The sequence below is a fragment of the Anabrus simplex genome, chromosome 3 (assembly GCF_040414725.1).
Source record: "Anabrus simplex isolate iqAnaSimp1 chromosome 3, ASM4041472v1, whole genome shotgun sequence".
In the NCBI taxonomy this organism is placed as follows: domain Eukaryota; kingdom Metazoa; phylum Arthropoda; class Insecta; order Orthoptera; family Tettigoniidae; genus Anabrus; species Anabrus simplex.
The window spans coordinates 453,949,110-453,974,121 of record NC_090267.1 but is presented as its reverse complement, the minus strand read 5'-3'; the positions used below and the strand labels follow the sequence as shown (position 1 = coordinate 453,974,121).

The window sequence follows — 25,012 nt, the reverse complement described above, 5'->3', positions numbered from 1 at the left end:
CCTGAATTTTACATATACCAGAGCCATCTACAGTAAAATGTAGACGCTCTGACATATACCATATAAGTTTGAATGTTGGTAAAAGTGTCAGTACAAACTTGGCACCCAACGATGAAAGAAAAAAGAGAGCGCAACAAATGAATTCAGATACGTAAACATTTACGGTACTTTGCCTCGTCACATAACCTTTAAAATTGACATTGACGTTTATATTGCTCTTACTGTATATACATGTTGTTGAGAGATTTGTTTTGGGGTGGTGTATACAATGACATAAAGCAAATGTTCATGATGTTTATTGTGACATATATGTATTACCGTGTGGGATTCAAGAGTGCAAATATGTAATTTGTAAATAAGAGGGAGTGACTCGTAATTGGATTATCAGCGATGGCTTCATTTCTTAACAATGGACATTCTAGCGTGGTCACAATTCCTACTGTTGAACAGAATGATAATTTTACTGTGTATCAAATAATGATGAAAGTGGGGTCATTCTTTTGGAAGGTAGATCATCGGTACAGTGACTTTGTTGAACTTCATGATAAATTAGTTTCAGATCATGGAGTCAGTAAAGATCTGCTGCCTCCCAAAAAAGTCATTGGTAATAAAGAACCAGCCTTTATTGAAAGGAGGAGAGCAGGTCTGGAAACCTATCTGAGTAGTATCATCACATTATTGAGGAAGACAATGCCAAGAGACTTGGCACTGTTTCTGGACTTCCACGTGTATGACATCATATTCTTGCTACAAAATCTAGCCCTTTATTTATTTAGAGAGGGAGACTCATTGCTACAGCAATCAAGACATTATTATTTCACTCCCCTTCAGGTAAATCTAATCTCTTGAATCTTTATTTTTAGATGATCTTTAAGTCTTGGTCTGTATCTCCATGATTCCCACTACCATACAAGTATATCATCAATCAACAATTTACAATCTTAATTTATATCTTTGGTAGGTATGTTACATTAGGCCTACTCTAGTTTTTCAGGTGTGCTAATAGTGGCTGATTAAGTTTAAATCTGTTGCAAAGAAAAGGAAAAAGTAATGCAAAATTTGTTATCAGTCAGAACTCTCTACAGTTAAAACCAAAAGGTGTGCTTGGCAACGCTGTACTTGTCGACCAGAGGCCGAGAGAAAAGGGGGCGTGTCTAACTTTAAATGATGTTTCACCCATATTTGGTACATTTAGACCAACACGATGATTACGATAAATGCACACTCTTTATAAAATGATATTAAGAAACACACACATCAGTAAAATTATACATGCATAAAAACAAAATACTTAGAGAACAGTACCCACAAGCTCAATTTTTGTGGAGTGTTGACCACTTTCTCAGCTTAATGTTTTCATCGCCACTACCTACTGTCTTCTTCTTCATCTACTTTCTATACTTATTAAACATTATTTAGACAATAAGCAAGCTATCAGACCATTATTGTCATGCCCACAATGACCATGTCAAACCAGAACTGTTGACTTTTATCTCTTCCTAAAGCAGTTCTGGATAGAAAGAAGAGAACTTCTTTATTATTTTCACAATCTGGATAGTTTTCAAATACCAACAAAGTTAATATTCCTGTCACTGTTACTCAGACACAACTACAACACAATCTGATGGCACCACTCTGAAATTCTTCAAAATAGGGATCATGTTTCATTATCCTGCAGGAAACCTCAACATGTGTTGCAGCTTATCATTCTGTATATTCTTACTCCATACCCAGGGATGTATATTAAACTTGACATCTCAAAAAGCCCCTCGAAAAAGTTGCATGATGAAAGTGAGTCAAACTTGTTTATCACTGTTGAATTGGGCCTAATAATGCTTGTTTTGATGGAATTGGACGTTTCTAACTGGCTGCAGTCAAATTGCACTTTTCCACCCAGATGGATTCAAGTCTAGAAAACTCTTAATCCAATTATTTTTATTATTTTCTAGGACTTGAAGTGCAGTAACATTGTAGTTACAACACCACTAAGCTATCTGCATGACCAAACCTTCTTTCTAGATAATCACTAACAGAAAATAGTTTTCAATGTTTCAAATGAAAATTGGATAATTTTTAACAGGATGGTTGTGGTTTGTACTAAAGTACTAAGTGTCAACTGTTAGATTACCATGAACCAAATTTAAATTGCCCCAATTGCTTAACCATTCACAGAAATATTTAAGAAATTGAATAGGGCAATCATCTAGTCCAGCCATTTCTTTTGCAAAATCCTTTAATGACATTGGTTGACGTTTACAATATACCTCCACTTACTAATAATTTCCAACAAAAACTTGTTGTGGCATTAGAATCCAGTTTGCTGCTTCACATATTTCGATAATAGGTTCTGCATATGCTTCAATCACTTACCTTGTTATATATACATAAACAAATCCATGATAAATAAAACAAAATGCAAAACAGAGTTTACTAAACATTGACAAACATATACAGATTGCTCCAAGGCTTTCGCCTTGGCTGTGCTGCACGTTGCCAGATTTACATGGCTCCAGCTTGTAACTATAGACAGCTCTGTATCAGTTGAATAATGGACTAGATTTATGGGTTGGTTTCCCATGAAATCTGCACACAAAAGTATCTCATTCATTCAATTCAGTAAGTACGATTAATAATAATTTAAAAAAGAAAGAATTCTGAGGAGTAAAAAGGCTGTGAGCAAGTATAATATTAACTGTTACAATATAATAACACAAGTTAACATATTTCCATCCCCCTTACTGTATTTATAAAATATCGATCTTCTGAGGTAAATGTGTCTACTCTCAACTACACTTGTATAAGATATCAAGAAACTTGAATTCTTCACTAAAGTAGTCCAGTATTTTTCTTGAAACCTTATTCAATTCCATTAATCTGTAATGAAAAACTATCAAAGCAGCATAATGTATATTTTTAGAACAATATTTTGTTTCGAAATGATACCTCAGAAAGAGGGCATGTGACACTGTTGGTGGTTATTCGTCCAGTGACTAAGTTATATCAGGTCATTAAGCTGTCTGGACCAGTATTCTGCATCCTATGAATATCCCTGATGGCATTGTGATAATGGTGTGGGCTGCAATAAGTTTTTACTCATCGTTACACGGGGCTCGCCTACTTATGTAACAGAATTCCTAGTCTCAAAGCTGTATACTAAATGGCATTCTGCATTGTATTGATGCATGTTAACCTACCATGGTCATCATGTAACAGGCTTCATAAACCACTGTCAAGATGTGACAGAGATGCTGTTAGGTCCATAACTAGCAACTCAGTGTTCTCCCCAGAAATTTTCATCAGCTGAGTGGCAAGAATGAGTAGCCGGGCGGAGAATACTATGTAAAAAATGAACATGCTAAAATTTCAGTTTATTCCCCCTAGGTATTGACAGTAATATCAGGCAGGTAAACATTAACTGCTAAATATAACTATTTAGTGTTATTATCACGAACAAGACATAAGAATAGTTTGAACTTCTAGCGCTCTGCTCCTGGCTTTTAAAATTTTATTTACAAGTTGCACACAAGTGTCACACCGACACAGATAGGACTTACGGCGACGATGGGTTAGGAAGAGGCTAGGAGTGGAAAGGAGGTTGTCGTGGTCTTAATTAAGGTACAGCCCCAGCAATTGCCTGGTGTTAAAATGGAAAACCATTTTCGGGGCTGGGGTTAGACTACTCCTCTTTCATAATCATGTAACACTGGGGCTTACCACTCTTCTGCTGTGGAGTGCCATATGGGTTTGTTACGTCATGCGGAATCGAGTGTTCGCATGCGATTGCACGTTAATCCAGACACTGCTCGAGCACTACACTACGTGACAGTCAAGCTAAAACATTTAACCTCCGATGTAATTGAAGCAATTATGCTGATAATAATGAAGATTTATCATTTAAATAAACAGTTTTACAGTATGTACACCCAGTGATCCAAATATGGATGAATATTATGTAACTAGCAACTACCTAGGTTATGTTAGCTAGGCGGCCTGTAAAAACGTCAGGGCGGTGCACCCATCCAAAAGGTCCTAGGGAGAACACTGCAACTTATCCAAACACTTGCAGAACATTATGCATAATAGGAAGAAATATGGTGGAATAAATCTCAGCACATTATTCAAGCTCTATATGATTTCATGCCTGGCTAAAAGATCATCTGCATTGCCTTCATCAGAGGACATTCTTTAATTGAAGCTTGCTTTTAAAATTATTATACTGTCAGCCTGAAACTTCTTATATCATAGCTAATTGAGTCACATACTCCGAACACTGTTGGGGATGTTAAGCCTTGAGCAGACCCTTTGCTGTTATTTGACAAGAGTAAGCTATGTTCCTGTACTGGGTTTCACCTCCCTCTCTTTTTCTTTGTATTGAACATCACACTAACACATTGAAGGTTTTATGCAAGGATGGGAAAGGACTGGGGTTGGGAAGGAAGCGACCATGGCCTTAATTAAGGAACAGTCCCAGCATTTGTGTGATGTGGAAATGGGAAACCACAGAAAACCAACTTCACGGCTGCCGTCGGTGGAATTCAAACCCGTTGTCTCCTGAATGCAAGCTCACAGCTGCGCAACCTTAACCGCATGGCCAACTTGCTCGGTTTTCACCCTCTCCCTACCTCATCATCATTATCCCACCACATCCAGACATGTAGGTCGCCCATGGGCATCAAAAAGAAAGATCTGCACCAGGTGAGTTGAACATGTCCTTGGACACTTCCGGCAGTAAAAGCCATACGATAAATGTCAGAATGAAATGTCTGACACCATGGCTGAGTGGACAGTTTCTTGGCTTTACAGCTGGGTTGTGCAATTTTAATCATAAACTATTAATTTCTTAGTCTTGAAAACTGGATGTTTGTGCTGTCCTTGACATTCCAGCAACTCGCACACCATACAACATGATCCTCCCCAACAGTAACATGCAGCTTCCTGTATATGGCAAATATTGCCCACCCATCATCAAAGGGTCTGCCTTATAAGGGTTCTATCTTGTTTTAATAGCCACACAAAATTATAACATCAGAAGGAAATTAGAAAATTATTCTAAACTAAACACTGGCATTAACCTTTCCCAAGGAGATGCTTTTTTGGCTCTGAGCGGAATAATTTTTTCCAAATTTTAAAATATGTAGTATGTATGTTTCATGCAATAAATTTAATTATACCAAAGCTGTATTATGCTTACCTGTTGGTACTGGAAGGTTGAACAGCATCTGTCGGTTGTAAAGTTGAATTTTCTTATTTTACAGTATATCCTTACATTTAGTGTATTAACGGCACTTTTTAGAAATGTCGTGAAGTGTGGTACACCTCAGAGCATCTATTGGGATGCAGAAAAGGCTTCTGGTTGCAGGTTTTGCAGTAATAAATAAATTGTTTCCCTGCGTAGTTTTTTTTATTTTACACACAACCTTTCTCCCTCCTAGTCATAAAGTGAGGTAGTCCATTCAGGCGTTCTTCTGGGGGACATAGAGAGGGCCTTCCCCTTTTGGAACACCCCGCTTTTTGCTTGGAGGTCATCCGTTCGAGGAATAGTGACTCAACAAGTTGTTGCCTGAACTTTCTATGTGTAATTGGTTCGGAATTACAGTTTTTTTGGACCATGGCATTACAGCAGATATGAGTTGACAATGCTTATCTCAAGGAGCCAGAAGAACATTTTTCTATATTTTTCTACGCATATATTGTGATCACTACGATTCACACCACCCGTGTATTTTGTGTAGTCTACCATCATATTGGGTTTGTCTATCGGGGGCTTGTTTGGGTATTGGGAGTGGACTGATGTAACATCTGTCTTTGACCCTTTGTGGCTAGTGCTCAACATGAAAACTGTCCTTTTATCTTTCCATGCCAGAGCAAGTTTAGAATCTTTGCAAAAATAAATTACATCCCCTTGTTTCATTTTGCTCAGATTTTTCTTTTGGAGCTGATGAGGTATGTCCTTACGGTATGGCATGACTGTACCTGTTAGTATATTCATGGATAGGAGTTAGTCAGCTAATTGTGGTGATGTATAATGCCTGTCATTATGTACATCATAGCCAGAAGGCGGGTTCTTGGGATCTTTGGTGAGAGAAGCAGTGAGAGCAGTAACAATTTGAGTGGTTTTTAAAAGGTCTGAACTAGTTTCCTCTTTACCAGTGTATGGTTGAAATAGAACACATCCGTTACTGTTGTCAGACAGAACAAACATTTTGAGTCCAAAGTTTGTGGGCTTCATTGGGTTGTAAACTTTAAATGGAACTCTCCCCTTGAAGGACATCATACTCTCATCAGTAGAAATCTTTTCACCCGGTGGGGGTATTATGAAGCTTTTTCTGTGATTTTATTAATGACAGGCTCTACATACTGAATTTTTCTGAGACTATCTTGACATTGGGGAAGGTGTGTGATATAGTAAATTCCAAAACAGGAGTAAAAATTCATCACGGGGAAATACGTCCGTAAAGAATGGTACCATACTAACACATGCTTTACAGAAATACTCGGTAATATCCGTGAGGGGGTGAAGCCCCATGTTTATCACAACTCCTAAGAGTGCTTTTATGTCTAAATTTAGAGGATGTATCCATTCATTTAGCCTTGACTTCTGTGTGAGAGGAGTGTTCTTTTGTTTTTTTTATGTCACTGTAGAGACAGCTTTCTTCACAAATTATATTTCTCAAGTCATCGTTGAAAAATAGCTCAAAATACTCTACAGGCTCTGTATTACTATCAAAACGTGACATAAGAACTGGACCAGGGTTTATACCTAACAAAGGCCTATGACTAGGCCCCGGATCCCTATCGGACACATCTCTCCAATCTGAGTTACTGCCGCTGTCAGACGCCACACTGCTACTTGTGCTGTTCTTGCTCTCACACTTGTCAGTTTCACTTATTTCTCTATCACTGTTAGAAAAACTAATATCTGAAATATGATAAATCACATCCAAAGCAGATACTATTTCCTCATCAGTCCGTCGTCTTTTCCGCGACATTATGTGAAAAGCATCAAACAAATACCAGAGAAACCAACACACTCAAACGCCTACAAATCATCATGTGCGCGCATCTGAATCAACAGCTGGCTGCAAATATTTGTCAAGTAGTCACGGAGGTCTCTAGCAGCAATATGTTAACTATCAAACCTGTGTCTGCATGATGCTGCCATCTCCTGAGCCTAGCATTTACTACTGTAGTGAAGATTGGCACGAGTTTTGAATGAGAGCTATATGTGGATATCTCTGTTCTCTGCTCATAGATGACAGGTCAGCTCTGGATATATCTGTGTTCCACTCAGGAAAGATTAAATTAGAAAACTTAGGCATACTGCAGATTAAGAAAGTCCTTCATCTTTCTGTAAATTCTTTTGTGGATTTTCCCCCCTCTTCTACTTTTCCCAGTTATTTATATATTTATCTCCCTCTTCCTCACATTTATAACATGGCCAAAGTATCTCAGCCTTGCTTCATGAATTTTTCCTCCCAGTGTTTATACCTGTTGTGATCTTTATAATCTCCCACATGAAAACAAATATTCATAGAAAACTGGAACAAAAAGAGGGGGGCAGGAGGCAACAGTGACTGGAGCATGAATATAAGATACCATTGAAAAAATAGGTGTACAGCAAGAAAATATAATTTCTTCTAAACTGTTCACCCTAGCCCTTGATTATGCCTTCAAGAAGCTTTCATGGGAGTCAAAAGGAACAGTGGTCGACAGCAAAAAAGAAAGCCTTTTTATTTTTAGGCTTAAAAGTTAAAATAGCCAAATTATCAAAGATATTGCCTAAGTCACCTACATTTTGCAGACATATTCCTAATAAGCAGTGAGCTGGGCTGAGTGGCTCAGATGTTTGAGGTGCAGGCCTTCTGACCCCAACTTGTGAGGTTCGATCCTGGCTCAGTCCAGTGGTATTTGAAAGTGCTCAAATACGTCAGCCTCGTGTCGGTAGATATACTGGCACGTAAAGGAACTCCTGCGGGACTAAATTCTGGCACATTGGCATCTTCAAAAACCGAAAAAGTACTGTAGTTAGTAGAACGTAAAGCCAATAAGATTATTATTGATAAGCAGTGATCCAAAAGAATAGCTGAAATGCTTCAGGAACTCAGCACATTGTCAAAAATCCATTGGGCTGATTGTAAACCTTATGAAAACAAAAGTAATGGGCACAGGCCATACCTGCGTTACAATGGACAGTAACCTTATTGGACCTCACTATAAAGCTGGGTTGACAAAATCAAACAGCGGAGCTCAAACAATGAATTGGACAATCTTTGGCAAACTCAGCCAGATTCTGAAAAACCCAGAATTTCCAGTCAACTGAAGCATAAGATTTACAAGACTTGCATACTGCCAGTCGCAACTTATGGTTTTGGAACCATCGTGCTGTCTCAAAACAGTGCAGAGAAATTACAAGTTGGCCAAAGAGCTGTTGAAAGGGTAATGTTATCAGCTTAACGGTCTGTGTGAGAAAGGAAGTCATGAGAAGCAGAACAAGAGCGCCAGACATTATAAAACGGGTGTCAGCGCTGAAAGAAGGTGGGCGGTGCTTGTGACCAGAAGCTTGGAGGAGAAGTGAACCAAGCAGCTCCTATGCTGGTGTCTCAGAGCATATTATGGAGTGTAGGATGTCCCCAACTCTCTTAGCACGATAATATATAGGTGTGTTGAAGTAAACTGGATGCAAATTGTCCAGGAAAGAACAACATGGCAAAGACTTGAGACGTACATCCAGGAGAGGGTTTCCAGGCTAAAGAAAAGGAGAGAGGACCAAGCAAGTTGGTCATGCACTTAAGTTCATGTAGCAATGTGCTTGCATTTGGAAGATGGCGGGTGTGAATTGCACCTTCAGCAGGTTTTCCATTTTCACACCTGGCAAATGCTAGGGCTGTACCTTAAGTAAGGCCACAGCTGCTACCATCCCAGTCCTAACTATTTCCCACCCTTCTGTCGCAGTAACCCTGTGATCTGTTAGTGCAACTGTAAATCACTAGTAAAAAACAAAGAAAGGACTAAGGATTAGTGAAACTACTTTACAAACTAACTTACCTTTTAGTTGGCTGGGAGTAAGGATTCTAATCCTCACTTTCAAAGGAATTCATTCTTGGTCTACACAACACATGTATCCAAATAATCTGCTTGTAAATGATGGAAAGGAACAAACAAGTACAGAGGAAGCCATATCTGCTTGGTGATGTCCTGCAATAGATTATTCAGTCATGGCTATGATTCAGATGCAGGTGCAAATTGTTAAAAGAAGAGTTACATCCTTGTCAATTGGATTCCATTTTTTTTTTAAACTGGCTATAACTGTAATATTAGCAGTCATAAAATTGATTGATTGATTGATTGATTGATTGATTGATTGATTGATTGATTGATTGATTGATTGATTGATTGATTGATTGATTGATTGATTGATTGATTGATTGATTGATTGATTAGAATTATTCAGTCAATGATGGGTCACGGTTTTATTGGATTATATATTCTTACATTGGTGTTTTCTTTCATTTCAGCTTCATGCAATCAGTGAGAGACTGAAACAGCCTTGCCCTTCTCTTGAAATATTGGACAAGAGACTGGACTTCAGCCATGTATTAGACTTCTGCTGTCAGCTTAAAAGTATAACAATCAAAGGATCTAATACTCCTGTTGGTACTAGCAATATTGTGCCAAATAATCTTTCATTTGAATTGTCTGCTTTCAAAGGGGTTGAAAAGCTTACTCTTGCTGGTGTTCAAGTTTCAAATATATATAATACTGGGAGCTTGCGAGATTCTGTCACTACCCTTGAAGTTCATTATTCAAACCTGAAAATAATTAAGCATGTCCTACTATGTGATGATTTGCATAAAGAAGTTAACTGTTCTGGAGAGCGTTACATGTGGAAAAAGATAACAGAAGCAAACTTTAGTTATAATGAAATTGAAGAAATAGATGAATCCGTTAAACTAATGCCCAATCTTGAACAACTGAATTTGAGTAACAACAAAATCAGTGCCTTGAATAATTTAACAACATTGCCTCATTTATCTCATCTTTATTTATCAGTCAACTTGTTCACTGAAGTTCATGACTTGCATACAAAAATGGGAAACATAGTGTACATTGACCTATCTCAGAACAATATTTCTTCTCTTATGGGCTTTTCAAAATTGTATTCTTTGGAAGGTCTTGATATTAGTGGCAATCAGATTTCGGACCTGGTGGAAATCAAACATCTGAGTGGACTACCGTGCCTTGAAAATTTGGCTTTAACAGGAAATCCAGTTGCCATTATTGTTGACTATAGGGTTAAAGTATTAGAACAGTTCGGGAACAGAGTTCCTGAGATTTGCTTAGATAATGAGAAACCTACACAGAAAGAGCTTGATACAGTAGCAGTTCTTCAAGCCTTGAGAATTGTTAGAGAAGGAAAATCACCCACTTTTGAAACCAAATTACCAACTTTCCCCAAAACTCTGTAAATTAAATGTATTGTCGCATGTTTCAGTGTAATACATGTTCTTGCAGGTGTGTTGTAAAGCTCAAAAATTTATTCAGTATTTGCTAACAGAGTGAATCAAGTGTAAATAACAGAGCACACTTTAAGTAAATCTAATTAATATTTATTTATGTGTATATATTTTTAATGGCATTTCTTCTTTATTTTCTATATTGATTTGATAGCAGAAATGATGTAAATGTTGCTGTAAAGTTATTACTTTTATTCCAGCATTGTAATATTTTCATTCAAATTACATTTCCTATATTTTAAGGAACTGAAATGTTGAGAATATTATTGCCAGTGATTTTCATTCTTTACAACCTACACTTTTATTTAACACTAATATTGTGATTCTTTTGTAACAACTGAGATTATTTTCATTTCAAGTTGTAAAATTTTTTTTTGTTTTGTTAGCCTATTTGTTACCTGCATATATATATATATACATAAATATATATTTATATACAATGTTTATCTGTGATATATCTTGTCACTTTAGTATTAAATGATTCAGAATAGTCTGTACATATTTTAGTTCTTTGTTGAATTATTCAAAATGAATGGATTTGCTGCTCAGTATGTGTATACTGCAGCTAGAATTTGTTAGGCATCATGCAGTGCATTGAGAGAAATTTTTAAATAATTGTGCAGAGCTCTGATATATCAAAATATTTACTGATTAATACAGTACTGTTACATTATTTTGATGTAATTTTTACCATATTTATATTGTGAGGTTGAATTCTTTAATCATGAGTAAATTACTCCATAGAAATATGATACCGGTATAATACCTACAATACATGTTGTGTAATGAATATACATATTAATATTGAATTACTTTATTTAAATCCAAGTCCACACAATCTTGAACCACAGTAGAACAATTTCACTTGGCAAAAACTTATTGGTACTTGGGCAGTTAGCGACAAGGAATGTCACCAGAGTTTGCTTGTAGCCTTTACATTTCATTGTAGCCAGTAAGTAGTAGGTAAATTCATATGTAGGTGCTTATTTTCTTCTTTTGTTACGGTACATTCTTGGAGAAAAACAAATGGCAAATGGAGGTAACAGCAGATCAGTAGTGAAGGAATGAATAAGAGGAAATTCACTATTTCCTAATGGTGCTGATTCATCTGAGACAATGTTATTTCTGCTGTTTCCTTTTGAGGATATCTCCCAAATAAATGAAAGGTGCTGCTTTTTTTTTTTTTTTCATTTAAATGTTTGTTGGTGATGTGTTGGTTCATAGAATTAAAACAGACAAGATATTATGTACCCTATTGACATGTTTGCCATACTGCTACATTATAGTATACTGACAGTGCTCCTAAATTGACATCAAGGAACAACATTCTTCACAAACTTGCTGGCCCTACATGGCCTCTGCGTCCACACTTTTGCACTTCAGCTATTGTTTATAAACTTAACCATAATAGGTTATTGATTTGATTTTGTATTGACTTGTCTAAATCAATTAAAAACAATATGTAAAATAGTTTTTAAATTGCTTCAGCTATTGGGCTGGTTCATTCAGCAGCAGAATACCGTTCTTACGTGTTCAGAAGATTGATGTTGTTTTGAATCGAACCATGTGGATTATCACTGGCACAGTTCAATCCTCCCCTCTTTTCTGCCTGTCTGAACTCGGTCACATCGAACCTCCTAGACCAAAGAGAATGAACAACTTGGTCCAAGAGTATTAAAAAATAGTAATGAACCAGCGTCTTCCTATCCACGGTGATACAGCTGGTGGATTTCAACGTCTGAAGTCTAGGTCCCTCGATTCAAACAGCTCGAGTATTCTTTTCAAACAACTTCAGTGCTGCAAATTAATGACAAAACGATTGGTGCAGGAATGATTTTCATGAGTGGCAGCCTTTATTTATTGTACACCATCTCCCTCCTGGTTTTTATCTGCCATAGAAAACTTGGGTTGCTATCAGCAGGGTTCGAACCTGCCATGGACGATTTGCTTCATCGCTTCTCAAGGGAGGCTTGCTATCTTCCCTTGGCTGCGATTGGGTTAGGTGGAGCAGACAGTCCGTTACATTTTCACTCAGCGTGAAAGAAGGGCATTCTCCAAATCTGTGGAAGAATTTACAACAACTTCAGTGCAGGCCATGCAGTAAGTGGACAATCTGGACATTATTTTATGAAATCCTCTTTTGAATTGTTGATTGTCTCAGTGTTCATCATTGTTTTTGTATCTATCTTGGTATTATAATGCTTATTATTCTTATGTAATATTTGTGTAGTGTCATAAGCCAATAATAAATAGCAAAAATTGTGCACCAAGAGCTGGGAATCAAATTGGGACTTATAGATGAGAAAATCTCATATTATGAGTACAGACCATTTGATGCACTCAAAAGTGAAAGGTTCAAGCTGTACTAGAATTGATCTGTGCAGACAGACAGGACTATGAAACAGGCCAGATATTGTCCTTATTAACACACAGCTCAGGAAGGCTGATCTTCTGGATGTGATGGCCCCTTTGGATCACAATGTCCACCAGGCCTATGTCCAGAAGATTGAAAAGTACACTGACCTCGCAGCAGAAGTTCGAAAACTGTGGGAAATGGACCTAGAAACAGTGAGGCCTTTAGTCATTTTTGCCAAAGGACTTGTGCATAATAAGCTGCAACAACACCTGCACGATCTGGACATCGCCTATACACTTCCGCAAATGTCATTCTGAACACCTACTGCATGACAAGAACCTTCCTATCACAGCAGTCGGGAGAATTTGACAACAGTCTATCTCCTGATTGGTGAACAGCCACGGCAAGTGAAATGTGAATAATAATAATAGATAGATTCATTCATTTTTTCAGTATGTGTGATACTAAGAATTCCTGTTTCATTTTGAGGGCTTGGAATATCATGTTCCACAGCCCTATGTGTTTACAGTATGTACGTTCTGTCTGATCACCTGTGATTCTATGGTGTCTGGTCTAATTGAAACTAGGTTTGGGAAGGAAGCAACACCTGAATTGAATAAGATTAATTAATTCTATGAACTGACACGTCATCAACAATAATGTAAATATAAAAAAGGAAATCACAGAAAACTGGAGGGAGACCTGATTGTAGGATTCAAATCCAATGAATTGGGAAGAATTTTTTTCTTTTAGCTTATCGATGTAAGTCAGTAAGGAGCTGCTTGGCCAAGGCTGTAAAGGCCTGCTCAGTTCACCCGGAAGGACGTGGGTTCGATTCCCCATCAGGAAGCCGAAAAATTTAAGAATTGAGATATCCACTTCCAGAAGTTTGCATGACCCTGAGGTTCATTCAGCCTGCACCAAAAATGCATACCAGGTTAATTCCTGGGAGCAAAGGTGGCCAAGCGTAGAGCTAACTACTCTACCCCACCAAGTGCCAAGGTTACGGATAGTGGAAGCCTTTTATCTCCCACCCCTCCCAGGGCCTTCATGGCCTGTGTGGAGATGTTTTTCTTTGCTTTTGACGTAAGCCTCTATATACTGTTTCTATTTTTCTTTTGATGTCATCCAGCTACTTAGCTGCATTACATTACTGTTTATAAAACATATTTTCTGTCACATTGTACCCATCCAGTGATCATGTCATTTATAGTTCTCCTTCCATTTCTACTATCGGAAGGCAGCTGGGTTGCTTAGTTTATATGGGTGCTCACCTCCTGTGTTGAAGGTTGTCAGCATTTAAGGATGCAAAAGATCCATATCTGTAGATTTTTAAACTTGTTATAGAACACCTTTCTTTCCAGAAAAAAACTATGACACACTGATGTCATCAGTTAATGGTTAATCATGATAATCTGTCAGTATTTTAATTGTATTAATATATTGTAAGTTTTTAGGCTTGATTTTACATGTAATTTTTCAGTTGAGCAATTTTGTATGTTTGAATATTTACTTTGCTCTTAACATTTGATTGTTTATTGGTAGTCTCCATTATTTTATTCTTATATGATGTTTCCTTCAGGATGTTTATTTATGACTGGTCGCATATACAAAGACTATATAGAAGGAATATTTTCAGTTACCTATTTTGAGTTCTCTGCCCAAAAACTGGTTGGATCCCCTGGGACAAAGTAGCTTCCCATTGCTTTCCTCACTCAGAAGTTAATGTCGCAGGTCTGCCAAGACATCACACATCAACCTACCCTATGATCGGCACTTTCACACCGTTCAGAATGGACTGACTGTACAAGCAATGATGTTATTAGCATCGCTCATACCTCGGTCACTTCAGTAACATCAAAGCCGACAGGTCGATGAAAGTAATGAATTTGTTCTAGCCCATATCAGAAGCCAAGGTGCACTATAAACACTATGTAAATTACGATAAAATATTATTGTAATCTAGGTTAACAGTACATGCACAGTAATATGAACAGGTGTTAGTACCAACACACTTTACATATTAATGGTCATTTCATACTAAATATTATATTTTTTCTTCTCACTGACATGTGTCCCAGAAATTAAACACATTTTTTGTCCTAGAATAAGTCCTTATCTACATTATTACTCCTTAGGATGTACCCATTATATCAGTTTGGTTTCTGTTTATTTATATTTTCTCCTTACATATCTCAGTGGTATTACAGTGGTATTCTCTCATTGATCTTCATTCCTTATTTAGTAAGCTGATAACTGGTATAGATGTTGATTCCCATAGGGAACCTGAAATATTTGTCCCGAATTAGTAAATTTGTAATAAATTTATTATAATAATGGTATTAATTATATGTTAATTATATATATAATGACTTCGCTTTGCTTTTAACGTAAGTCTATATATACTGTTTCTTTTTTTCTTTTGCTGTAATCCAGCTACTTAGCTGCATTACATTACTGTATTATTATTGTGCTTTTATGGCCGCATTGGACCACTGTAGTCAATTTCTGTCCGGTCTTCTATGATGTTTTCTGTTTTTCCAGTATTTCTTCATTCTATCTGATCTTCATTGCCGTTCTTCTTCTGAAAATACCCTTTTAGTTGTTTCTCTTTTATCACATTTTGGTAGAAATCTAATTTTACTATTCTTCAATTTATTTACTTTGTTTGAGTTATTCTTTAAATCCTCCAGTGTTATGTCTAATTCTTTCATGTCTTCTTTTACTTCTTTTATCCAGACAGGTTGTTGCTTTTGTTTCCAAAGCTTTTCCAAAATTCTGTGTATTAACCTGTCTTGTGTTCTCAACAGATGGCCAAAGAATGACATTCTCTTCTTTCTTATAAAATCCGTTACAGGTTTTTTCCTGACATACTGCTGAATTTGGGATGATACACCAGTCTCCTTTTTAGTACTGCTTATTAAAGCATTTTCTTACTATTCTTCTTTCTATTTTTAAAATTTTGTCTATGTTATTCTTTTGCTTTAGTTTAAATAATGTTTCACTTCCATAAGTTATTTCAGGTTGGACTACAGTCTTATAATGTTTCAATTTTGTACTTATTGACAAACATGTCTTGTATGTATTTCTGGTTACTTTTTGGGCTCTGGATAATTTATTCGTTCTCTCTGTCCAAGAATTTTTTTCATTTAAATTGTATGTTATAGTTTCTCCAAGGTATTTAAAATGTTTTACAATTTCTATTTCTTTCTCACATATCAGAACACTGCTAAAGGGCATCTGTTGCCATTATTTTAGTTTATAAAACATATTTTCTGTCACATTGTACCCATCCAATGATTATGTCATTTGTTGTTCAAATATATATATATATATATATATATATACAATGGTATTATAAATGTACTCATTCGGGACAAATATTTCAGGTCCCTATGGGAATCAACATCTATACCATCTGATGGCCAGGCAGGCATCAATATTTGAAAATGAGACAAAGTCTCTCATAGTGCATTGGCACTCCCGGTGGCTCCAAGTAGCCTACATGGTAGCCTTCGCGGTATGCACTAGCCATGCGTCTTGGTAGGTGTGCTATTTACTAACTGATGAGCCTCATTTAGCACACTGGGGCAAAACGCTGGCAGCCAGGAATGAGTTAGCTGGAAAATTCATAATGTCCAATAACGGACCAACTACAAGCTGATAATTGTACGGAATTCTTCCTCTCTTGGAATTTTAAATGTATCCTTTTCTTTCAGAAATCTTAATGTAGGTGACACCTTTACACACTTTCTCATTAACTGGCCTCTTTCAAGAGAGATAATCCACCTGATAGCCTCCCCTATTAGGGAATAAAAAGATCGGCCTCTTAATCAGTTCGTACAAACAATATTTCTCTTATCTGATGTTTGGATGTAACTTGGGTTTGAGTTAAAACTCAAGATTAAAATTGTCAACCATCAAATTTTATTGGGAAAAGAAAATCCAATACATGGTATTTCCTGTGTAGCATACATAATTCTTCTAGCATAAATTTCCCAGTAGGTACTAAATCATTTCTTCTACCTTTCTCTTTTTTTTAATATTTCTGTGCTTTCTTTTATACACATGATTCTACTGCTCTTAGTTTTGCTAGCTGATACAATTATCTGTTTCTCATTATTGTTCTTAATTAGCTGTGCAGTCAGGTAGCTTCATATTACCTAATGTTGGATCTCGCTCTGTGGATCATTATAGTGTATCAGTCTCCACATCCCAAGACTACAAGTTCAATCAAACCTGCAGAGGTAGTCAGATTTTTGAAGGGCAGGAAAAAAAGTCTATATGACACTGCATGTTGTTTGGTGTTGGCATGTATAAGATATACGGGGACACATTTGGTGTTTACCCAACAAAGTTAATTAAAACTCGGCCATAGATAGCCCAAGAAAGATCTGGTTTACTTTGCCAGCTGGTAGAGTAAAACAGAACATAAAAATTGACACATAGTCAGTCTAGGTAGCATCAGATCAAAATGCTTGCACATGGTAACTGAGCCCATACAATTATTATTATTATTATTTCTTCAATTTTGGCCTACTTTGGACCACAGTAAACTTGCTGGTTAGTCCTTTTTCCTTCTTCCAGAACTTCATTTCGCTGTGGTTCCTCTTTCTCTCCTCTGACAATATGTTCTTGGACATTTCATTTTGCTTTTCCTGGAATCCCTTGAATTTATCAATTTTAGCTCAAAACATCTCTGTGTTAATTTCTTTTTGGATTGATGCCAATTTCCTCCATGTCCTTTCTCATTTTATTATTATTATTATTATTGACATTTTTGGGGTTTTATTATATTCAGTGTATAGCTCTGTACTTCATTTTTGAACCAGGTGGTTAGGTACTCATTTCCCAGGCAAAGTTGTGGCGATTGTTGTTGTATTAGGGTGATTGTTGTTGTAAGAGGAAGTACAACTAGGCAATCATCCTATCGTAACGCTAATCAAGAGAAAAATGGAAGAGATCCGATCCTTTGAAGAATAAGAGTATCGGCAAAAAAAAGAAAAAGGAAGGGGCCAAGAAAGGCATGAAAATTAAAGACTCCCTAGGCCTTGCAAACCTAATACAGTTAGGTTCAGAAGACAACAAGAGTTTTTTTACGTCGCACCAATACAGATAGGTCTTATGGCGATGATGGGACAGGAAAAATCTAAGAGTGGAAGAAAGCGGCCCTGGCCTTAAGTAAGGTACAACCCCAGCATTTGCCTGGTGTGAAAATGGGAAAGCACGGAAAACCATCTTCAGGGCTGTCGACAGTGGGGTTCGAACCCGTTATCTCCTGAATACAACAAGAGTTTGATCAAGGGAATTTGGAAAGGAGAGACGAAAGTGAGCTGATACAGCTAGGGAACCTGCGGTCACCAACCCTCACTCTTAAGTTCTGAACCCTTCCTGGGGTCCCCTCTTTAATTGCCTCTTATGACAGGCAGGGGATACCGTGGATTTATTCTATTGCCTCCACCCACTGGGTGGCTCAAGATTGTGGGGTCAAATTCCAGCAGTCAGTTGGTTTTTAAGCATACTTAAATGTGAGAAACCTGTAAGAGGATTTACTAGCATGTTGAAGAGCCCCTCCTCTTTGCAGAATTCTGGCGTAGCTGCATCTCTTAAGACCAATTATTCTCGAAAGACTTGGTAAGTGCTTTGTTTGGAGTGTGGCATATATGGGGCAGAGATGTGGACATTGAGAAGATGAAAAAAAAAAAAAGGCTAGAGGCATTTGAGATGTGGATGTGGAGAAGAATGGAGAGAATAAGCTGGATGGAAAGAGTGAGAAATGGAAAAGTTGGAAAGGGTTGGTGAGAAGAGAAGATTGCTGCAAGTTATAACATAAAGAAAGAATTGGATGGGACACTTTTTGAGTATTTGTTAATGGAAGCACTGGAAGGATTAGTTTGCAGACGGAGACTGAGAGGAAGGAGAAGGTACAAGATGATAGACAACATCAAAGAAGGAGGAACTTAACAAGGATCTGATGATGATGATGATGCTTGTTGTTTAAAGGGGCCTAACATCGAACACCGAACAACAAGGATCTGAAGAGGATGGCAGAAGATAGAGAGCTGCCATGTGAAAACCTGCCTGTGGGCAGAACACATGTTCTCCAAGCTGTCTCAAGGATAATGCCTAGAAAGACATTACATTGTCAACAGTTTGTAAATATTGCCTGAAAATCTGGGTTTCCTTCTGATAGTAAAAATCATGAAAGAGAATCTTGTTATATCGGACAGCACAGAAGCACACAGCAGTTAATTTACCAAGTCTACAAGAAGAACAATAATGAAGATTATGATTCTTGCATCAGTGAAGGCTATGTTAACACCAATTTTGAAGGTAAGGTAAGGGTTATTCTGCCTGAAGGCAGGTCCGTACCTCCGCAGAGGTGATCCTGAGCCGGAGTTTACGTGCGGTAGGGTGGCCAGTTCCTTTCCGCTCCTCCATTCCCTTACCCCCCACCAACAGCGCGTGGCAACCCATCCAACTCCTGACCACGCCCAATGTTGCTTAACTTCGGAGATCGCACGGGATCCGATGTTTCAACATAACTACGGCCGTTGGCGGGAATAGGGAAATTGGTGTGTGGTCAGTATCGTCACTCTGTAAGACTTGGGGCATTGTTAAGCGACTGAAAGAATTCTATTGTGCTTGAAATGTTGAAAAAAGTATAAATTTGACACAAGAAATACATGGTGAAATCATTGTTAAAAATAATTGAACAAAAGAAACAAACATTAAGGATTTTTTAAAATGTGATGATGTTTTTTCTGCAGATTGTTACATGTACAGTATTGAAGTGAAGTTTCAGAAACTAACATTTATCTTCATTGTAACACAGTGTAATGGTGTACAGTGTGCTCAATACTGTACAGGTTTTCAGTTTAGTGTTTCTTTTTCTCTTCCACCTACCGTATCACAGCAGAAGTGTATTGAATATAGTACATATGTATTCCTGTCTTTAGAGTAATGTAAAAGAGTTTGTGTTGCATTCATAGCACTATGCATTCCTAATTTATTTTTACTATAATGATATTTTCTCGTAACTTCTCTTGAGTAGACACCCCTCTTTAACGGACAGTTTTTTTAGTCCTTATGGTGTCTTTTACTGAGAGGTTTCATTTTAATATTAAAGAACAAGAATAAATTCCATGTCTTTATACACTGTTTGCCATGAGACAGCTTTGGGAAAAGTATTATGAAAATGGCATAGATATTAACACCTTCTTTGTTAACTTCAAAACGGTGTATGATACAATTTGCTGTGATAGTCTATATAAGATCATGAGTGAATTTAACGTACTGCAGAAGCTGATCGGTTTAACAAGAATGTGCAATCAAGGGTCAGAAGCGACGATGTTGTATGGCAAAGGGATGACATGAAGGTTTCAAGTGAAATTTAGTCTGAGACTGGGTGATGCACTATCCCCTCTTTTATTCAATCTAGTGCTGAAAAGGTCACTGGATGGATGAAGTACTGAAGAAGAAAAAAATTGGACAACCTATGCAGATGCCATTCTTGTGGTGAGCCAAGACAAGGAAGAGCTGAAAGAGATGACAGAAGCTATCATGGAACAGGCTGTAAAGGTGAAACTACAGTTGAATGAAAATAAGACTGAGTACATGCTGATGTCAAGATCCCAGCAAGACCAGGCTCTACTACATGCAAGCAGAATAGATCCTAAACCAGGTTATTAATTTAAGTATCTGGGAGTATTTACCACATGTAACAAAGTGGACTTGGACATAAAGGAGAGGATTCAGGCAAGAGATGTTTCTTTAGCCTGTGAAATTACACTGATATCCAAAGTTCTTCATCTCAAACAATGATCAAGACCTACAACACTATCATTTGACAGGCTGTACTCTATGGCTCCAAAGCATGGACAGTTAAGAAAACCGTCTGAGATAAGTTTGACAATTTTGAAAGGAGTGTGATGCGATGAATCCTCATGCCTGTCTGAGATGCTTTTTTTTTTTGCTAGTGGCTTTATTTACAAGTAACTATTCTCATTTTGGTTCCGTATTGAAGATGACATAAATCACAATTATTATAATATTTGTGATTTAGTGGCTTTATGTCGCACCGACACAAATAGGTCTTATGGCGATGATGGGATAGGAAACGCCTAGGAGTTGGAAGGAAGCAACCGTGGCCTTAATTAAGGTACAGCCCCAGCTTTGCCTGGTGTGAAAATGGGGAAACCACAGAAAACCATCTTCAGGGTTGCCGACAGTGGGATTCCAACCCACTATCTCCCGGATGCATGCTCCTAACTGCACGGCCAACTTGCCCGATATCTGAGATGAATAAGAGTGGAAGTGGAGAGCAAAGAGCTTTATAGTGTGATGGGTGAAGACCGGATCATCTTGAGAAGCAGATGGATACAGTGGACTGGCCATGATGAAATGATACCCAGAAAAGGCAATGTCCAGACCTAGCATGAAGAGAATATTACAAAAAACACATTGCCCTGGTCGACCAAGATTGAAATACCAGGATCTGTTGGAGAACAACTTAAACCAGTTAGACCTTGTGGTAGATACACCGAGATGGAGGCAACTTGGTAAGACAGCATGTGTCTTCAGAGCTAGAGATTGCCAAGTAATGACAATGATAAACCAAATGGGTTCCTTTTGTTCTTCTTAATGCTTCATTAATTGATTGGCAAGGTGTGAAGAGTAATCCTTAGCTATGGGCAGTTATCTTTCCTGGGTAACTTGTCTTTTCTATTAGGACTTCATTAAAAGTCCTGTCCGGCTCCATGGCAAACAGGTTAGCTTGCTTGCCATTGGTCCAAGGGGTGCCAACTGGGTTGGAGAATTTTAACTTTCATTGGTAATTTCCTCTGGCTTGGGGACTGGGAGTTAGTTCTATCTCCAGCATTAGATTTAATCCTCATAGACAGTTCAAAAGACCTGCCCAAGGCCTACCTGGAGGCCACGTGCCATTATTGTTGTTGTTGTTGTTATTATTATTATTATTATTATTATTATTATTATTGCAGTACATTGTGATTCCAAATAAGAAAAAAGACCCCATGAATAAAATATTTTGAGGCTTTTCTCAAGCAGTTTTTTTTTTTTCAAAAGGATTGTACAGTGGAAGATTCACATCAGCTAGTTAATGGTTTATGACTTTAGGGTCAAAATTGTATATTTTGTAAAATGTTAATTTGTCTTAGAGTATGTTACTCTGTTTAGTTGTGAAATGTCATTGTGGTATTTTCTCATTATCTGATATAGGGACAGTGTGATAGCCGAGTGACTTTATCACTGCTTCTCACCTACAAGAACATGGTTTGAATCTTGACTAATGTATGAGGAATCTTTTAAATGAAAAGTTACATCTCTACATTTTGAATTCCATGAAAAAATGGAGGTACTGTGATTAAAATGTCAACAGTCTGTTAAAACTTCAAGCTTGCTTGTTCTTTGTTAATGTAGTGACTGCGCAAATCTTCCAAGTGAATAGAATTAGCAACCCAAGGTGGTTATTATTGTTGTCGTTATTATTATTATTATTATTATTATTATTATTATTATTATTATTATTATTATTATTGAAGCATTGTCTCATATTTAATATTTTTCAGTAAATATGTGTGAAATGTGTATATATTAGCAGAAAGTGTCAAAGCAGTCAGAACTAAAGAGAGTTGCCATTGATTTAATCACTATTATTGTTGTAATTACGGTTGTTATTTTTTTTTAAGAAATACATATCAGAGTACAATACTTTGTAAAATTCAAAGTCTCACAGTCATGGAAATACTCAGTTGTATGGAAATGGATATTAGGTCAGGCAGAATTCAGAATAAATTGACACATTTGTTAATTATTTTATTTACTAATGTATCTTGACTACCTTTAATATTTAACTAATCATGATTTTCTACTTCTGTATACAATTTATCATAGTGACATTTAGTCATTTTTCATGTAATTGAATTGTGAATTCAGACAATATATGGTTAAAATGGCTATAGAGAACAGTTACAAATAATTTGTATTACAATTTACCTCTGAAAACATTTAAAAATAAACTTATATCTGTTATCCTGTATTTTTACTACGGTACCGTACTATATTAGATCTTTTTTGATCTTACAGTAAAGACTGTGTAAATTGATCACCTTTGGCTCCAGTCAAACAACATAGAGAGGTGGTCTTATTTCAGAGAATTTGCAATGGCCTGTGAAAATGTGTACAATGTAGATACTTTATGTAGTACTGTATTTAATGGGTATAACATGGGACATGGTAAACTGATACAAAACTTATTTTAAGGTACTGTGCACATTTTTCTTACATTACTCATATTTTTTCTACTTGTTTAACATTGCACTAACACATCAAAAGGTTTTGGCAATGGGAGGATGGGGAAGGGCTAGGATTGGGAAGGTAGCAGCTGTGGCGTTAATTAAGGTACAGCTCCAGCATTTGCCTGGTGTGAAAATGGGACCATGGAAAACAGTCTTCAGTGCTGCTGGTGGTGAGATTCAAACCCACTATCTCACAAATGCAAACTCACAGCTGTGCGACCCTAACTGCACGGCCATTTTGCTCAGTTTATTCAGAATAGTGTGGGCCTAAATAGCACCGAGCTCGATAGCTGCAGTCGTTTAAGTGCGGCTAGTATCCAGTATTCGACAGAATGGCCTATTTGGGTTCAGTTTAATTTTTCTCAGTCTGTTTGTTACAGCATATTGGGAAAATGGATTGATGGATTTTCGTGAAACTTGGTATTTAAGTTTAGGATAAGAGTAAGAAGGATCTTAACTATATGCTGTTTAAAAAAATATCAACAGAAAGGTAGCTTCAGAGGGAGCCTAGAACAAAAAACTTGGTGTATCTTTATTGTATGTAGTTGGTTTTTACAGGAAAATTGTTAATGACCAAAGTTATTCAGAACAATTCAAGGCATGGTGAAGTCTATATGGTCCTACTCCGTGGTTAGCTGGTTCAAGTCCGGTTGGTAGAAAAAAAAAACACCATTAGAATGTTGGCTAGTAGGGTAGGAGAGGTGTTAGTATACAGTTTTAATCACTTGAACGCATGTCAAAAGCCTGGATTAAATTCCAAACCTCTCCGCAATGCTCATGTGGAGTAAGGCCATTTGGTGGTGATTCGTCCATCGGATGGGGACATAAAGCTTTGAGCAGACCCCTTGCTGCTATTCAACAGGAGTAGGCTATGTGCTGGCACCGGGTTTCACCTCTCCCTTCCTACTATCATATATCACATCATTCATTTCATCTCATTAACTCCTCTGATGAGGTTGACGTGTGGAAGGGCATCCGGTCATAAAAACTTGCTATGAAGATTAATCTCACTTCACACCCGACCCTGTAGAGAAGCAGGACAAGGGTTGGACATATGTATATTTAGAACAATTCAGAATATTATATACAAGATTTTTATGTTCTATACCTGTTTCCAATATAAAAAATAAGGGAAATACTAATGGAAGCAGTGTGAAAGTTTGTCCAAGATCAGATAATTAATTCTATGGAGCATTGGTATGGAGGCTTTCTTTACCTATTTGTACTTTCTAATATTAACCCGATACTTTGTTTTCTACCAGAATTTTGCAACTTGCATGAGAGCAGCAGAAGAGGCCTGAACACAAAGAGAACAGTTCCATCAGATACTATTTTCTTCAAAAATGAAATAACTAATTCTGTTTTTAATTAATGGTATCTTTTCAGGTATAATCTAATATTTAATGTTTTCTTTTTCGGGTTTATTTAAATGTATTTTATCCTAAATTAGTCTTTGACAGACTGAAGAACTTTTTTTTGTTATAATGGAATCCATTTTTCTCCAGTTTCAACTTAGTTAATTTATAACTGTATCGAGTGACTTGGCCGTGCGGTTAGGGTCGCGTAACTTTGATCTTGTGTTCAGGAGATAGTGAGTTCGAATCCCACTGTCGGCAGCCCTGAAGATGGTTTTCCGTGGTTTGCCATTTTCACAACACACAAATGCTGGAACTGTACCTTAACTAAGGCCATACCTGCTACCTTCCCTATCCTAGTCCTTACCAATCCTTACATGGCTAAAAACCTTTGATGTGTTAGTACGACGTTAAACCACTAGCAGAGAAAAAAAATAACTTGTGAGTTTCTCCAGTCAGTCGAAACTA

The 25,012-nt window shown here is 37.2% G+C and overlaps 2 protein-coding genes across 2 annotated transcripts in view; one reads left to right on the top strand and one right to left on the bottom strand.

The window, feature by feature from the left end:
• The window catches only part of LOC136866856 (sperm-specific sodium:proton exchanger), a 268,108-nt gene that overhangs the window by 204,284 nt on the left and 38,812 nt on the right, over positions 1-25,012 (bottom strand). The gene's annotated exons all lie outside the window — the stretch shown is intronic.
• On the top strand, positions 133-10,818 carry LOC136867427 (nischarin). The gene is made up of 2 exons (XM_067144630.2): positions 133-831; positions 9,516-10,818. Exons 1-2 carry the CDS (start codon positions 391-393, stop codon positions 10,464-10,466), a joined length of 1,392 nt encoding a protein of 463 aa, XP_067000731.2. The 5' UTR covers positions 133-390; the 3' UTR covers positions 10,467-10,818.

Bases quoted from the DNA above. Each gene is read 5' to 3' on its own strand.
- LOC136867427 (XM_067144630.2), top strand. From the start codon at position 391: ATGGCTTCATTTCTTAACAATGGACATTCTAGCGTGGTCACAATTCCT. The intron at 832-9,515 runs GTAAATCTAATC...CTTTCATTTCAG, and splicing joins ATTATTTCACTCCCCTTCAG to CTTCATGCAATCAGTGAGAG.